At 68.4% G+C, this 15,331-nt stretch overlaps 3 protein-coding genes across 7 annotated transcripts; 1 reads left to right on the top strand and 2 right to left on the bottom strand.

Annotated features, from left to right (window-relative positions):
* The first annotated feature begins 642 nt into the window (after positions 1 to 642).
* On the top strand, positions 643 to 4,877 carry LOC136304940 (RNA-binding protein 4B-like). 4 transcript variants are annotated; one of them, XM_066208369.1, is made up of 4 exons: positions 643 to 700; positions 1,761 to 2,182; positions 3,219 to 3,920; positions 4,357 to 4,877. In XM_066208369.1, exons 2-3 carry the CDS (start codon positions 1,771 to 1,773, stop codon positions 3,911 to 3,913), a joined length of 1,107 nt encoding a protein of 368 aa, XP_066064466.1. In that variant the 5' UTR covers positions 643 to 700; positions 1,761 to 1,770; the 3' UTR covers positions 3,914 to 3,920; positions 4,357 to 4,877. The 4 variants fall into 4 exon arrangements, with proteins under 4 accessions (XP_066064466.1, XP_066064467.1, XP_066064468.1 ...); XM_066208370.1 differs by having other exon boundaries at positions 656 to 673; XM_066208371.1 differs by lacking the exons at positions 643 to 700; positions 4,357 to 4,877 and adding an exon at positions 2,448 to 2,550 and having other exon boundaries at positions 1,012 to 2,182; positions 3,219 to 3,304.
* LOC136304937 (RNA-binding protein 14-like) lies at positions 4,690 to 10,984 on the bottom strand. Of its 2 annotated transcripts, XM_066208362.1 has the most exons (3): positions 10,375 to 10,984; positions 6,694 to 8,323; positions 4,690 to 6,343 (listed from the first exon to the last, which is right to left on the bottom strand). In XM_066208362.1, exons 1-3 carry the CDS (start codon positions 10,922 to 10,924, stop codon positions 6,136 to 6,138), a joined length of 2,388 nt encoding a protein of 795 aa, XP_066064459.1. In that variant the 5' UTR covers positions 10,925 to 10,984; the 3' UTR covers positions 4,690 to 6,135. The 2 variants fall into 2 exon arrangements, with proteins under 2 accessions (XP_066064459.1, XP_066064460.1); XM_066208363.1 differs by lacking the exon at positions 6,694 to 8,323 and having other exon boundaries at positions 6,201 to 6,343; positions 10,375 to 10,978.
* On the bottom strand, positions 10,966 to 13,796 carry CCS (copper chaperone for superoxide dismutase). Its single transcript, XM_066208373.1, has 8 exons — positions 13,718 to 13,796; positions 12,960 to 13,032; positions 12,715 to 12,852; positions 12,044 to 12,224; positions 11,891 to 11,951; positions 11,488 to 11,565; positions 11,244 to 11,347; positions 10,966 to 11,161 (listed from the first exon to the last, which is right to left on the bottom strand). Exons 1-8 carry the CDS (start codon positions 13,751 to 13,753, stop codon positions 11,005 to 11,007), a joined length of 828 nt encoding a protein of 275 aa, XP_066064470.1. The 5' UTR covers positions 13,754 to 13,796; the 3' UTR covers positions 10,966 to 11,004.
* Between the last annotated feature and the right edge of the window lie 1,535 nt (positions 13,797 to 15,331).

A 15,331-nucleotide genomic window follows, 5' to 3' on the forward strand; every position in this document is an offset into this window, starting at 1 on the left:
GGAATTGAGGCGCGGGGGGCGATGGGATAAGGACGGGACTCAGGGGTGGGTGGGATCGCGGTGGGACTGAGAGGAGAACGGGATGGGGTGGGGTGGGGTGGGATGGGATGGGAAGGGGCTGGGCCAGTTCCGGACTAGGAGGGGGGTTCGGAAACGGGCGGCGCGGGGCCCCCCACCACTCCCACTACGAACATCACCGCTCCCAGTGCTCCCAGTACGGACCCCAATGCCCCCAGTACCCCCAATACCCCCAGCGCCCCCTGTATTCCCAGCGCTCCCAATACCCCCAGCGCCCCCTGTATTCCCAGCGCTCCCAATACCCCCAGCGCCCCCAGTACGGCTCCCAGTTCTCCCAGCGCCCCCAGTACGGCTCCCAGTGCTCCCATCGCTCCCAGTACGGCTCCCAGTACGGCTCCCAGTGCTCCCAGTGCTCCCAGTACAGCCTCCAGCGCCTGCCGCGCCCCCCCATCAATGGCCCGCCCCCGCCCCCCCCCGCAGCCCCCTCATGGACCGCTCCTCGCCCCGCCCTCCATTCGTGATTGGCTGCGGCCTCTCAGTGGGCGGGCCCACTCGGCGAACCGATGACCTCACGCTGCGGCGTTTGACGGACAGCGCCGGCGGCCAATGAGCGCGCGGGAGGCGGGGCGGGGCCGGGAGACGCCGCCGCCATTTTGTGAGCAGCGCGCGGCGGACGGGGCAGGTGGGGGCGGGGGGGGCCCGCGGGGGTTTCGGCACCGGGGGTCGGGACCGGGAACCGGGGGGGGGAAACCACGGGCCAGGCCCGGCCACGGCCCCGCTGAGGCGCCCGCAGGCCTCGGGGGATGCGATCCGAGAGGGTTTGGGAGGGTCTCGGGCCTGTGGACGGGAGGAGAATGAGGGGGGGGGGTCTCAGATCTGAGGGGTCTCCGGCCTGAGGGGGGTCTCAGCCCCGGGGTGGGGACAAGAGGGATTTGGGGGGGGGGTCTAACCCCTCGGGGGGTTTTGGGGTTCGGGGCGTGGCTCTGCCCTGCGGGGGGGGGCAGAGTTTTGGGGTGTTTGGGGGGCTCTGCGCTGCAGCAAAAGGGCCGTCAGAGATTTCGGTGGATTTTCGGGGTCTCAAAGGTTTAAGGTGGTTTTTGGGGTGTCAGAGGTTTTAAGGTGGGTTTTTTTTGGGGGGGGTGTTTGTGGGCGCAGTTTAGGAGAGGCACAGCAGAGCTTCGGGGTGTTTATTCGGGGGGGGGGACACATTTGGGATGTTTGAGGCTCTGCCCTGAGGGAGCAGAAGCAAAATTTGGGGGCGATTTGAGGTGTTTGGGGCTGTGTCCTTCGAGACGTCTCAGCCCCGGGGGGGAACAATGATGTTCAGGGTTATTGAAGGGATTTGGGGGTGTTTCTTTGAGGAGATTTGGGAATCTTTGGGGCTACAGCCCCAGGGACACACACACAGAGGTCGGAGGGCTTTATTTGAGGGGTGTTTGGTGACCCAACCCTGGGCACAGACACAGAGACTTGGGGTATTTCAGGAGGATTTCGGGGGTTTGGGGTACAGCCCTGGGCGCACACACACAGAGATTCGGGGTGTTTATTTGTTTTGAGGGGCACAGCTCCAGAGGTTTGAGGTGTTTGAGGATGATGTAGGGTGTTTGTGGACGCGGCCCTGCGCGCACGCACAGAGCTTTGGGGTGATTCAGGGCATTTCTGGGCACAAACACCGAGGCTCAGGCTGTTTCTCGGGGGGCTTGGAAGCCGTTGGGGGCTCACCGCGGCGCTGTCCGGCGCAGGCGGGTCGCGATGGTGAAGCTGTTCATCGGGAACCTGCCGCGGGAGGCCACGGAGCAGGAGATCCGCTCCCTGTTCGAGCAGTACGGGAAGGTGCTGGAGTGCGACATCATCAAGAACTACGGCTTCGTGCACATCGAGGACAAGACGGCGGCCGAGGACGCCATCCGCAACCTGCACCACCACAAGCTGCACGGCGTCTGCATCAACGTGGAGGCCAGCAAGAACAAGAGCAAGGCCTCCACCAAGCTGCACGTGGGCAACATCAGCCCCGCCTGCACCAACCTCGAGCTGCGGGCCAAGTTCGAGGAGTATGGCCCCGTCATCGAGTGCGACATCGTCAAGGACTACGCCTTCGTGCACATGGAGCGGGCCGAGGACGCCGTAGAAGCCATCAGGGGGCTGGACAACACCGAGTTCCAAGGTGAGGCGCGGGGCTGGGCGGTGGGAGGGCTCTGGGGTTCCTGGCGGACGCTCCCGCCAGCCCCGGCTCTGGGGTGGATCTCAGATGTGACCACAGCCGGCTCTGCGGGGCCGTCAAATGCCCTCGGGGCTCTGGGGTTGGTGTCGGTTGGTGCCCGCCCCGCCGCAGCTCCCGGGGCCGCCCACACGGCGCGGCCGGAGCGAGGGCTCGGGCTCGGGGGCTCTGGGCCGGGGAGGACGGGACTGACCCATCTCTGATTAACCAGCACGGCCGCCCCGCAGGAGGACCCCGACGGCGACGTCCTGTGCCGGGCCGGAGCAGCGGGTGACGCCAGGCTGCCGCCCGCCCTTGTAGCCTTGCCCAGCCTGGTAAGAGGGTGACGGAGGCGCCCGACCCCGCGCCCGGCGTCGCTCGGGCGCTCGACGGGGCCGAGCGGCCGGACTCGAGCCGCGGCGCTGGCGGCGGTGATGGCGAGCGCGTCTCCCGGCCGGGTGCTCAGGGCGGCGTCCGGCGCTTCACCCGCGCGGCGGCGGGGCCGCACCGGGCGCTCCCGGTGCTCTTACACGTCCCGCCGCCCCCGTCCCGGGCCTTTCCCAAAAATCAGCGAGCCAGCCGGGCCGGCGCGGCTGCGCCCAGAGCCGTCCCGGCCTCGTCGTCCGCGCTTGGCTTTGCCTCGTGCTGCGCTCAGGCCGGGCCCCGTTCGCTCCGGGGCGTTTCCCGGTGTCTCATCCCTCTCTCCGCCGCTCCGGCGTTTTCCGGCGCGAAGCTTTGCCGTCACACGGGGCCGGCAGTGCCGGGTCCCACCCCGGGCTGCCGGGGCTTTGCCGGGCTGGCCGACACGGCCGCGCTCGGCCATGGCAGCACGTCCCAGTCGGCCGCTGTCCAGCGTCCATGTGGCGGCTCACGCTCGGTCCTGCGGCGGCTCCTCCCGCGCCGGTGGCTGCGGAGGGCTGGGGGGGCGGCAGCCGGTCCTTTCCCGTCCCGCCGGTGCCCCGGCACGGCCGCACTGACCCTGCCTCTCGCGTCTCTCCCCAAGGCAAGCGGATGCGCGTGCAGCTGTCCACCAGCCGGCTGCGGACGGCGCCCGGGATGGGAGACAAGAGCGGCTGCTACCGCTGCGGGAAGGAGGGGCACTGGTCTAAGGAGTGCCCGGTCGATCGCCCGGGGCAAGTGGCGGACTTTGCCGAGGCCTATAACGAGCAGTACGGAGCCGTGCGCACTCCCTACACCGCGGGCTATGGGGAGACCGTGTATTACGATGAGGCCTACGGCGGGATGGCCGACTACTACAAGCGCTACCGCGTCCGCTCCTACGCCACGGCCTCGGCGTACGACGCCTACGCCGAGCAGACCATGGCCCAGTACTCCCAGTACGCCCAGTACTCCCAGGTCCAGTCCTCGGCCATGGCCGCCACCACGGCCATGGCCGGCCGCATCCCCACCACCTTAGACGCGTACGACCGAGCGCTGCTGCCCACCCCGGGCGCGGCGGCCGCCGTCGCCGCCGCCGCCGCCACCGCCGCGGCCGCCGCCGCGTCCTCCACGTATTACACCCGGGACAGGAGCCCCCTGCGCCGCACGGCCGCCGCGGCCAGCACCGTCGGAGAGGCGTACACGTACGAGCGTGGGCAGCTGTCGCCCGTCTCCTCGGTGGCCCGGGCGTCCCTCTACGACATGCAGCGCTTCGGGCGGGACCCGTACGCGGACCGGGCGCGATACTCCGCCTTTTGAGCCGGAGGTGAGCGCGTCGGCGGCTCTCGGCACCGCAGGGGGGCCCCGCTGGCCGGTGGTCCCGGTTGTGCAGGTCAAGCTCGAGGCGGGTGACGGGTCACGGTGACACGGACGGGCCCCGCGGGCGTTAAAGCCCGGCCGTGGCGAGGAGGTGCCGTGGTGAGCGGGGCGGTGCCGGTGGCTCTCTCACGGCTCTAACGCACGTTCCTGCTGGGCCGGGCGCCGTCCCGGCAGTCCCTGCGGGGTGGGGGGTTCCCACAGAGCCCCCGGCCCCAGGGCGGCTCCTGCCCGCCCCCGGGCTGTGGGCCGGAGCCCCGCCGCTGCTCCACATCAGGACTCTGTTGCTGCCAGCAGGAAGCCGCAGCTCCCCGGGGCGCCGGGGCTCGGCAGGGCTCCGGATCAGCCCCGGGGGCACCTGCGCCAACTCCTCTTTTCTCTTACAGGTAAGATTTGTGCGGCTGGACGTCGGGGTCCCGTCGCACGCCGACTCGGCGCCGCGCGTCTCGGGCCGCGCCGGGTGCCACCGCCGCCGCGTGCCGCTCCCGGGCCCGTTCCTTACGGACACGCGGCTCGTCCTCAGCCCGGGCAGGATTAGCTCAACCCCTCCCTCAGCTTCCCCGCCCCCCTGGGCAGGATTTTGCTTTTCCAGGTAGTTTTGGGTCCCCACCCCGGGCTCAGGTGTGAGCGCGCAGCCGCAGCCGTCCCCCAGCGCCAGCTTTGCTTTGCTTCGCCGCCCCCTCGCTCCCCCGGAGCTCTTCCCGAGTCGTCGTTTTGCCTTTTTTTTTTTTTTTTTTTGGTTTTCCTTTATTTTTTTAAAGAGGGTGGATAATCCAGTGGTAGGTTTTTACCCCAACGCCGTAGCTGAACGGAGGCCGCCGCGCCGGTGGGGGTGGAACCCCCCGAGTGATTTAGAGTCCCCCCGACCCCACTTTCCGGTAAAATAAAACTCAAAATTTTTAACAAATGGCGCTGGCTCCACCCCCACTTCTTTCTCTGCTCTAGGATCCCCTCAGAGCATGGCGTGGAACCTTCTGGACTCCCCGGTGCTGCCTGTGCTCTGCCTGGCTCTGCCAGCACAAACCCGAGCCCCCAGGGAGGGGCTGCTGCAAATGAGGGCACCCCCAAAACAGTCCCGTGGCCCCCCAACGGGGCTCCCAGGGGTAACAGAGGGACCTTAACCCCCAGCTCTTCGTCCTCCTCAGTGGAGGAGCCGCCACTCAACCTGCGCAGGGCTAATTAGTCCCCAGACTGCCTCGTTTGTCCCCAGACTGGCTTGTTTGTCTCCAGATGCCCTCCTGCCTCTCGGTGTTCATTAATTAAGGCCAGGATGTGCCTTTGGTGATGTTGCCAGTTCTGCCTCGCCAGCGCCGATCGGTGCCACGGTCACCTGCGGGCGCTGCCGTCGCCGCACTTGGGGACTCGGGGCCAGGCCCAGGGGTGTGTGGCCACCCTGGAAAGGAGAAGTGTCAGACTCTCCTGCGTGGCTAATTACCGCAGTGGTTAATGAGTCTTGGTCCTCTCTCCTGCGGCACAGCCGGGACTGGGCTGTGACCGGTCCCTGGGAGAGATGGGGACAGGAAGCGCCTGCAGGAACGGTCACGGTGGCGACTGTGGTGTTCAGGACCCCTGGCATGGCACACACCACCCCTCGAAACCGGCTTTTCTCACCCAAAACAAGGCCCTGGCACAGGTCGGTGCCAGTAAACCCGCGTGGTGGTGTCGTGGCAGGGCCGAGTCTGGCACTTCCTGCTGCCGGCTCCGAACGCTGCTCATTCTCCAAATCCGCCTCCTCCGTGGTGGGAAAGCAGCTCCAGCACCGGGAGCGGTATCAGCCCGGGCTGGGTGGTGATGGTGGCACTGGGAGGTGTCCCCAGGGCTGGGAGAGGACCCCCAGGGCTGGGAAAGAACCAGGCGGGAGGCGTTGGGAACCGGAGCAGACCCCAGCGTTTATTTACAGTCATAAAAAACCCTGGCACCGTGCTGGGCCTGATGCTGGAAACGGCGAATTTGCCCAAAAAAACGGGACAATTTATGGTATAAAAAGAGTCTGAGCCGCACGGCTGCAACCATTGGGTTACGAACCGGCACCGAGCGCCGGCGGGGCACGAACCGTGCGGCCACGGCCAACCGTAACCGCGGAACCTTCTAAAAAACTCATCAGGAAAACCAGAAAAACGCGGCTGATAAAGAACCGTCCGTGCCCCAGCGGGGCCGTGGCGAGCTCAGAGGCGGCGCTGGTAGCCCGAGTGGACGCGGGCGGCGGGCAGGTAGTCGCCATAGCCGCCCGAGTAACGGGCGTACTCGGTGTGCGCGTCGGGCAGGCGGCGGTAGTCCAGCGGGGACTTGGTGGGCGAGCGGCGGTACGCCAGCGGCGAGTCCGCTAAGCGCCGGTAATCGGCCAGCTCGGACAGACGGCGCTCGGAGCCGTACCTGGGCGAGAGAAGAGACGGGGGTCAGCCAGAGGGCGACGGTGCCCGCATTCGCCGCCGCCGGCGGCACCGTGTCCTGCCCGGGGACGCACCGCGATGGGCAAAGCCGGCGCAGGACGGGATCGGCTACCGAAGGCCCCGCAGCGTGCCACCGCCTCCCTTCACCCGCACCAAGCCCCGTCCCCTCCCCAGGATCTGCGCGGCGCGAGCGGAGCCGTGGCGCCCACCGCGCCGGGCGAGAGCGAGCCGCGCCGGTGCCGCACGGTGCCCGTCAGGCCGCGAGCGGTGTGCCGGAGGCCGGCGAGCAGCGGGAGGCAGGGGCGGGGGTCGGTGCCCCTCCCGGCACCGTACCTTTTAGCCAGAGAGGACGATTTTTTGTATGGGTCATCGTAGGCGGCGCTGCGAGGCGGGGAGAGGCGGGTGCGCTCGTAGGGCGGTGCGGCGGCGGCGGCCTGCGCCAGGCCCAGGTAGGAACCCGCCGGCTGCCCCAGCTGGCTCGGCCCGTCGTAGGCGCTGCCCGGCTGGGCTCGGTACGCGGCCGCCAGCGCGGCGGAGGACGGCTGCTGCGCCGGGTAGGAGGCCGCCATGGCGCCGGAGGCCTGGGCCCGGTACGCGGCCGTCAGCGGGGCGGAGGCCTGCGCCTTGTAGGAGGCGGCGGCGGCGACGGTGGCCTGGCTGCCGTAGGACGCGGCCAGCGAGGAGCCCGTCTGCGCGCCGTAGCCGGCGGGGAGCGCGGCGGCCGCGGGCTGGCTGCCGTAGGATGCAGGCAGGCCCGCGGCGGGCTGGGCGCCATACGAGGCCGAGTGGCCCACGGTGGGTTGGGCGCCGTACGAGGCGGACAGCGCGGGCTGGGCGCCGTAAGAGGCCGAGTGGCCGGCCACGGGCTGGTAGGCAGCGGCGGCGTGACCAGCCACGGCTTGGGCGCTGTAAGAACTGGCGTGCACCGCCACGGCTTGGGCGCTGTAGCTGGCGGACAGCGCGGCGCCGGGCTGGGCGCCGTAGGAGCCGGCGTGGCCATCCATGGGCTGGGTGCCGTAGGAGCCTGCGGCCAGCTGGGTGCCGTAGGACGCCACGTGCACAGCCACGGCCTGGGTGCTGTAGGAGCTGGCGGAGCCGGCGGCGGGCTGGGCGCCGTACGCAGCAATGGCGGGCTGGGCGCTGTAGCCCGCTGAGTAGCCCGAGGCGGGCTGGGCACCGTAGGAGGAGGCCAGGGCGGCGGACTGGACGCCGTAGGAGCCGAGGGAGTTGGCGGCGGCAGGCTGTGCGCCGTACGAGGCGGCGGCAGCGGGCTGGGCGCCGTAGGAGCCGAGGGAGTTGGCGGCAGCGGGCTGAGCGCCCACAGCGCCCAGGGAACCGACTGCGGGCTGGGAGCGGTAGGCGCTGCCCAGCGAGGCCGAGGGCTGCGCGCGGTACGCGGCGGCCTGGCCCGTGGTGGGCTGAGGGCGGTAGGCCACGCCCAGGGAGGCTGAGGGCTGGGCTCGGTACGTGGCCCCCAGCGAGGCCGAGGGCTGGGCGCGGTAGGCGGCCGGCTGTGCCGTCATGGGGAGCGTCACCGCCGCGTAGCCGGCACGGGTGGGCGAACGCCGCAGCGGGCTGCGGTCCCTGCCAAAGTAGGAGGGGGAGGCGGGCCGGGGCTGCACGTCGAAGGCGTCGTACTTGGCGCCAAAGCGCTGCTGGTAATCGTACAGGGAGGGGGTCGTGGCGAAGCCGGCGCCCGTGGCCGAGGGGAAGGCGCCGTCGGCCGCCCGGCGCTGCTGGTCGAAGCCCTCGATCTTGGGCTGGAACTTCTCGCGGTACTCGAGGCCGATGCGCTTGGTCTTGTCGACGCCGAGGGCGGGCGGCGGCGCCTGGCCCGTGCCCTTCTTCTGCACGTTGGTGGAGAGCTCCACGTTCACCCGGCGCCCCTTCACCTCCTTCCCATTTAGGTTTTCGATGGCAACTTTAGCATCGGCTTCGTTCTCCATGTGCACAAAGGCATAGTCTGACAAAGCAGCAGAGAGAGCAGTGAGGGGAGAAAACACAACTCGTTACAGGAGTTGGCACTAACGAGCCGTGCGGCGGCAGCGGGACGGGCGCAGGACGGGCGCTGCCGGCCCCGGGACGGCGCTGCCGGCCCCGCTCGCCGGCGAAGACACAACCACCAGCGTCGGCTCTGCCCCACGCTCGTTTGGTCACAGCCCACCCGGCGTCCCCCAGCTCACAGCCTCCCCCAGCCCGCCTGGCTCCCTCCGGATCCCCCCCAGGCTCTGCCTGCTGTGACCCCCTCCCAGCCCCTCCCTGGCACAGGGGACCAAGGGCCCGGGCAGTGCCAGCGCTGTGGGCTCAGCTGGGACGTCCTGGCAGTGAGCGGAGCAAAGCTGAGAGAACCGGCGCCAGCACAGAGAGCGGGACAGGGACAGAGGAGGGGGAGAGAGGAACGACGGGGAGAGGGAGAGGGGACAGAAAAACACGAGGACAGAGGAGGAACAAGGGACTTAAGACGGAGAGGGAAGGAGGGAGGGAAGGGCCTGAGCACCCCCCCGTGAGCGCCCGGCCATGGCAAGGAGCCGGTGCCACACGGCACAACCGCGGCTCGGCAGCACGGAGGCATCTGAGGACAGCGAGGAGCAGGGAAGCAGGACCTGGTGGCAGCTCTGGCGGCCACCTGTGGCACTTGGCCCAGTGGGTTTGGGGGCTGGATGCCCCCATGGCGGTCAGGGGGTTCACCCCCGTGGCACGACGGGTCCGGGGCCAGCACAGGAAGGCAGCGACCCCATGGTGTTTCCGTGCAGTCACAGACTGAGACCACCGGAACCAGTGACAACCCACCCAAGGGCGTGTGGTGTGGCGTGCTGGGAGCATCACTGGCCAAGCAAACCCATCCCAGACCTCTGAGCATCAGCGCCATGTCACCCTGTCCTGTGTCCCCTCCTCTGCCATCCCACCCCCCTGACTCCTGTCCCACATCCACGTGTCCCACTCTGGCAGCCCAAAGAGGGGACGTCACCTCCAGGTCACCCCCCAGCCCCGCTGCCACCCTCTGGGGTGGCCATGGCACCCCCAAACCCGAAGGGACGCCGGGCAAGTTCTGCCAGGCTGTGCTGGTGGCTGTGACCTGGGACGAGAGAGCAGAGGGACAATGTCCCCCTCCTGTGGGGACATCAGCGAGACTCCAGGCTTGGGTGAGAGGGGATGAGATGACACCAGGGGGAGGGAGAGGGAAGCGGAGTGACAACTGTCAGCCCGTCTGTGTGACACGGGTGACACCTGAGTTGAAGGGGGTGGGTGACCCCATCGGGCTGTGCTGGGGGTCCCCAATGTGGGACCCTCAGGGGTTTCATGGTGTGTTCTGTGCACAACTCCGTGTCTGTTGAGGCCAGGCTGCGGCCGGGGGGCGATTTGGTCACAGGGGTGGCAGCAGCGGGCAGAGGGAGTCACCCCCCCTGGGGCTGCTGATGGCACAGAACCAAGCTGCCTGGAGGGGAATTAACGGGGTGTTCAGGACCATGGGGAGCCCACACGGGCCACCCGCGGAGGCGAGGGAGGATGAGGAGTTTGACTGGAGGGATAATGTAGAGACTGAGGGGGGCTGGGGAGAGCCCACGCGGGCTCCCAGGGCCCTACCTGGGGGTCGGGGAAGGGGACTGCAGAGCACGAGGCCGGCTGGAGGAGGGTTATCAGGGCAGTTACCGGGGCACCCCCAGGGGCTGGCACAGCCCCACCTGAGCCTGGCGGAGGCGATCGAAGAGACACGTGGTTGCCAGAAGGGGGGGGGGGGGGGGGGGTTAAAGGGTCTGCACCGCCCACACAGGCCCGCACCGCCCCGGCGGGGGCAGGCGGAGGCGATGGCGGAGGACGTGGCTGGCAGCACGGGGGGCACGGGAGCTCACTCGGGCTCGCACGGCCCCGCTCGGGAATCCCCCCGTTCCACCAAACCCGGGCCGCGCCGGGGTCCGGGCGGGGGCGACGCCGCAGTCGGACGGAACTCGGGTGCCACGGCATCAACCCGGCGGCTCGGGCCGAACTGGGCGACCCCGGCGGCGGGTCCGGTACCTTTCACCACGTCGCATTCCACCACGGGGCCGTACTGCTGGAAGAGCGAGCGCAGCTCCCCGCTCGTGCACGCGGCCGACACGTTGCCCACGAAGATCTTGCAGGTGTTGGTGGGGCGCGGCCGGGACGGCTCCACCACGATGCGGCGGCCGTGCAGCTGGTGCCCGTTGAGCTGCGAGATGGCGCGGGCCGCCGCCGCCTCGTCCCGCAGGTGCACGAAGGCGAACTGCTTCATGAGGGCGACGCCCAGCACGGGCCCCGCGGCGCCGGCGAACAGCTCGCTCAGCTCCTCCGCCGTCGCCTCCTCGGGGACGTTGCCCACGAAGAGTTTGATGCCGGGACGCATCGCGGCGGGGATCGGTGTGGGGAGAGCGGCGGGGACAGGACAGGCGGCGGCGGCGGCGGCTTCAAAATGGCGGCGGTTCCTGGGGGCGGCGGGGGCGGCGCCGTGCGCAGCGCGCCTGCGTGCCGTGCGCACCGCCCTGCGCGTGCCGTGTGCACCGCCCGCGCGCGCGCTCCGCCCAGCTCCCCCTAAGCCACGCCCACCCATCCGCTCTGGTCACGCCCCCTCCTTAAAGGAGCCGCAGCGGCTGCAGAGAGAGGGGCGTTTATTCAATCCCGGGGGGGCTTCTAAAGGTGCGGGCTGGGGGTCTCCATGGCGGGGGTCCCCGGGAGAGTCCCGTGGCTTCGGTCGCGCTCTTCCCAGAGAGTGACGCCGTCGCAGGAACAGACGCGTTTGGGGTTCTGGAAGAGCCCGGCCGCGCGGGCCACCACGCCACAGGCCAGCCTGGGGACACGGGAGGGGTCAGCGGGGGTAACCCCACAAAGACCACCCTCAAAACCTCCCCTCGAGCCCCCCTAGTGCTCACCCCGGTCCCGAGTTGCCGGTGACACGGGACAGCGGGTGGGACCCCCGGCCCAGATCGTCCTCGCCCTCGGCCACCACCACGGAGCGGCCGATGATGTCCGAGACCTGGGGAGGGGGGAGTTGGGGGGCTCAGAACCCCACAGAGACCCTCCCCAGTGATGGGGACAGAGAACTGGGGTCAGACCGCGTCCTGGCTGTGGGGGGCAGCCCTGGGAGGGGGTGACCCCCCAGACCCCAATTCCCACCTTCAGCCGCGTGTCCTCAATTCGGAACTGCGCTCGACCCTCGGAGTCCGCCCAGATGTTGCCCAGGTCGCCAGCGTGCTGGGGGGTGCCAGGGGGGGGTCAGGAGCCCCCCAAAACTCACAGAGCATCCCCCAGCCCCACAGAGAACCCTCCCCAAGCCTTCCAGAGACTCCCCGAATCCTTCCCCAAAATCCTTCCCCAAAATCCCACATTGCCCCACCAAAACCTCCAAAAATCCCAGAGATGCCCCCTGACCCCTCATTTGCCCCCCAAACCCTCCAGAACCCCCCCCAGAGACTCCCCAAATCCCCTTAAAATCCCTCGTTGCCCCACAAAACCCCTCCAAGACCACCTCAAACCCCCCAGAGACCCCCCAAATTCCACCCCCCCACCCCCAGCTCACCCTGTGTTGGTCCTGGGGTCCCCCGTGGATCTCCCCGTCAGGGTTGAAGTGGTCCCCGCAGCTGTTTTGGGGGAGAGGATGGAATTTGGGGGGGTGAAATTGGGGGTCCCTTCCCCCTGTAGCCCCCCCGCAGCTCCTCCCCACTCCTCTCACCTGTCACAGGGGTCCGAGAGGTCCCCAAATTCGTGGATGTGGAGCCCGTGGGGGCCGGGGGGGAGCCCGGACACGGCCCCGTCCACGAGGCAGCGGCCGGGGGAGAGCTGCAGGAACCGGACCAGGCCCCGAACCCCCCCGGGACCCCCCAGCGCCGCCACCGCCGCCACCCCGGGGGGAGCTGGGGGTGGGGACACGTCAGGGCCTGGCACCCCCAAAACCTCCCAGGTATAAAAACAACCTCAGGGAGCCCCAAAACTTGCCCCGTAAACCCCACCCAGGGACAGCAAAAGCCCTCCAGGAGCACCCAAAACCCCCCCCAGGACCCCCACAAAACTTCTCTGTGACCCCCCACCCCCCCAAGGGACAACCCAAACCCCCTGTGACCCCCCCAAGCCCTCCCCAAAACCATCCCAGGATCCCCCAAACCCCACTGTGACCCCACTAAACCCTCCTAACCCCCCCCGTAAGCCCCCAAAACACTTCTGTGACCACCCCCCCCCCAAACCCTTCCAGAAACCCCCCAAAATCCCCCCAAGCCCTTAAACACAACCCCACAGCCCCAAAACCCTGCTTGTGGTGGGACGCAGCATCACCCAAACCCTTCTGGAACACCCCAAACCCCTTCAGGACACCCCCCCCCCCCCAAAACCCCTCCAAACCACACTGACCTTCGGGGGAGCCCCCCATGCCCTTGAGCACGGCCCTGCAGCCCGAATTCTCCAGCAGCTCCCGCACTCGCTCGGCCGCCGCCGTGGTCTCCACCAGCACCGACTGCTCCTGGGGCCGCAGCTCCAGCAGCTTCACATCTGGAGGGGGCGGGGGCAGCACATGGAGGGTGTTGGGGGGGGGTCCCCAAAAACCCTTGGGGGGGTCCCCGGGTTTGGAGAGGACAGGGGAGGGTCGGGGGTCTCACCTGGAGCCGCGTCCAGCGCTGCCCGCACGGCATCGGCGCAACCGTGGCAGCTCATCTGGACTGCAAACTCCAGCTGGGGGAAAACCGGGGGGGGGGGAGGGAGCAGTCCGAAATTAGGGGGGGAAGCGGGAAAAGAGTCCAAAAAATGAGGGGGGAAAGTGGCGGAGACTCAAAAACGGCGAGTGAAAAGGGCGGCAGCACCCCAAAACTGGGGGGGAGAAAAAGGGAGACCTGAACTCGCAGAGATGCCCGGGGAGGGGTGGTCCTAAAAGTGCCGTGGAAGGGATTGTGAACCCCCAGAACTTATTCCTGAGGCTCTGAACCCCCAAACCCGCCCTGCGAGGGGGTCCTGCACCCCCAAAAGGGCTCGTTATGGGATGCAGCACCCCTAAAAGTGCTTGTCATGGGGCGCTGAACCCACAAAACTCCCCTGTGAGGGGCCCTGTACCTCCAAAACTGCCACGGATGAGGCTCTGAACCCCCCAACCCCTCCTGCGAGGGGGTCCTGCACCCCCAAAAGTGCTTCTCATGCGGCTCTGAACCTCCAACCCCCCCCCGCGAAGTCTCCTGCCCCCCCCAAAAGCGCCGTGGGAGGGATTTTGCACCCCCAGATCTCCCAAACCCAGAGAGTTTTACCCTCAAACCGCCCGCCCTCCATTCCCCGAAGCCCCGAGCCTTTCCGTCCCCCTTTCCCCGTCTCCCCGAGCCCCTCGGCTCCCCCGGTGCCCACCCCCCGGTCCCGTCCCGGGGGTCCCGACCCGGCAGCTGCTCCCGGCGGCCTCCGGCGACGCCATGGCGGCGGACTCTGACCCCGGAACCGCTGTCGCGTCACTGCGGCGCGACGGACCCGTTCTGGCGGGGCACCGGATGCGGCCCCACAGCGGGGGGAAGGTTTAGGGCGAGCGCCACTTCCGGCGTCCTGTCGTCATGGCAACGACGCGAGGTCTGGAAGGGGCCCGACGGGGGAGTTTTGAGGGGGAATTTTGACGGGTTTTTGGGGGGATTTTGGGGTGACCGGAAGGATTTTGGTGGCTTCAGTGGCTTTTGGCGACACCACAGTGGGAAAGGCGGGGTGCTGTGGGATGCAGTGGGGTTTTGGGGGGTTCCTCTGAGGGGGGAAATTGGGTTTTCCCGTGATGGCATGAGGGGCTGCAGGTGTCAGGGGGCTCATCCCGCCCACGGAGATACCCCAAAATCTCCTGGGGGAGGTCCCCAAAGTGACCAGTAATTATCCCCCCGCCCCCAAAACCGCTGTGGGGGAATAAAGAGTTAAAAAAAAAACAAAACACGTTTATTTGCCCGAAAACGAGCATGGCCACGGTTGAGGGAGCAAATCTGGGGACCACGGGGGTGGAAATAAAACGGTGCCAGAGTGATGGCTAGTACCCCCCAAACCAGGTATCAACCCCCCCAGGGACTCCGAACTCCCCAAAATCAGGGTTCAAGACCCCCCAAAGGCCTCAAAGCCCCCCCTGAATCAGGGGTCGGGACCCCAGAGAAAACTCAGCACCCCCCCCAAGGACTCAAAGCCCCCCCAAATCTTCAGCCCATCCCCTCCTTAACCTGCTGCACCACCCTGGCCCTCACCGCCCGTCCCTCCCGGGACCCCGGCCCCGGGGGTGGCGGCGGCTGCGGGGGGGGCTCGGGGTGTCCCGGGGCTGGCGGGAGCCCCTCGGGGGGCTCCAGGGGGACGCGGCGGCGCAGGGCGATGTTGTGCAGGATGCAGCAAGCCAGGAAGATCTGGCAGACTTTAGGGGGGCTGTACTGCAGCCCCCCGCCCGCCAGGCAGCGGAAGCGGCGGCGCAGCAGCCCCAGGGTGCGGCGCAGGGGGTCGAGGGTCCGGGCGTGCAGAGCGTTGTAGCGCAGCTCGGCCGCGCCCCGAGGGCCCGAGATGGGCGTCAGCAGCCACGGCTTCAGCGGGTACGTGCGGTCACCTGCCGGGGAAAGGGTCGGGGGGGTCAGAGGGAGACACCTGAACCAACCCCAGAGCACCAGGGGCACCCCGAAACCACCCCCAGAGCACCGGGGGGACCCCAAAACCACCCCCAGAGCACCAGGGGGACCCCAAAACCACCCCCAGAGCACCAGGGGCACCCCAAAACCACCCCCAGAGCACCAGGGGGACCCCAAAACCATCCCCAGAGCACCAGGGGGACCCCAAAACCATCCCCAGAGCAGCAAGGGGACTCCAAAACCATCCCCAGAGTACAAGGAGCATCCCAAAACCACCCCCAGAGCACCAGGGGGACCCCAAAACCACCCCCAGAGCACCAGGGGGACCCCAAAACCATCCCCAGAGACCCAGGGGGACCCCAAAACCATCCCCAGAGCACCAGGGGGACCCCAAAACCACCCCCAGAGCACCAGGGGCA

This window comes from Chamaea fasciata, unplaced genomic scaffold (assembly GCF_029207755.1).
Source record: "Chamaea fasciata isolate MVZ Bird 193981 ecotype frontalis unplaced genomic scaffold, bChaFas1.0.hap1 SCAF_225, whole genome shotgun sequence".
In the NCBI taxonomy this organism is placed as follows: Eukaryota; Metazoa; Chordata; class Aves; order Passeriformes; family Sylviidae; genus Chamaea; species Chamaea fasciata.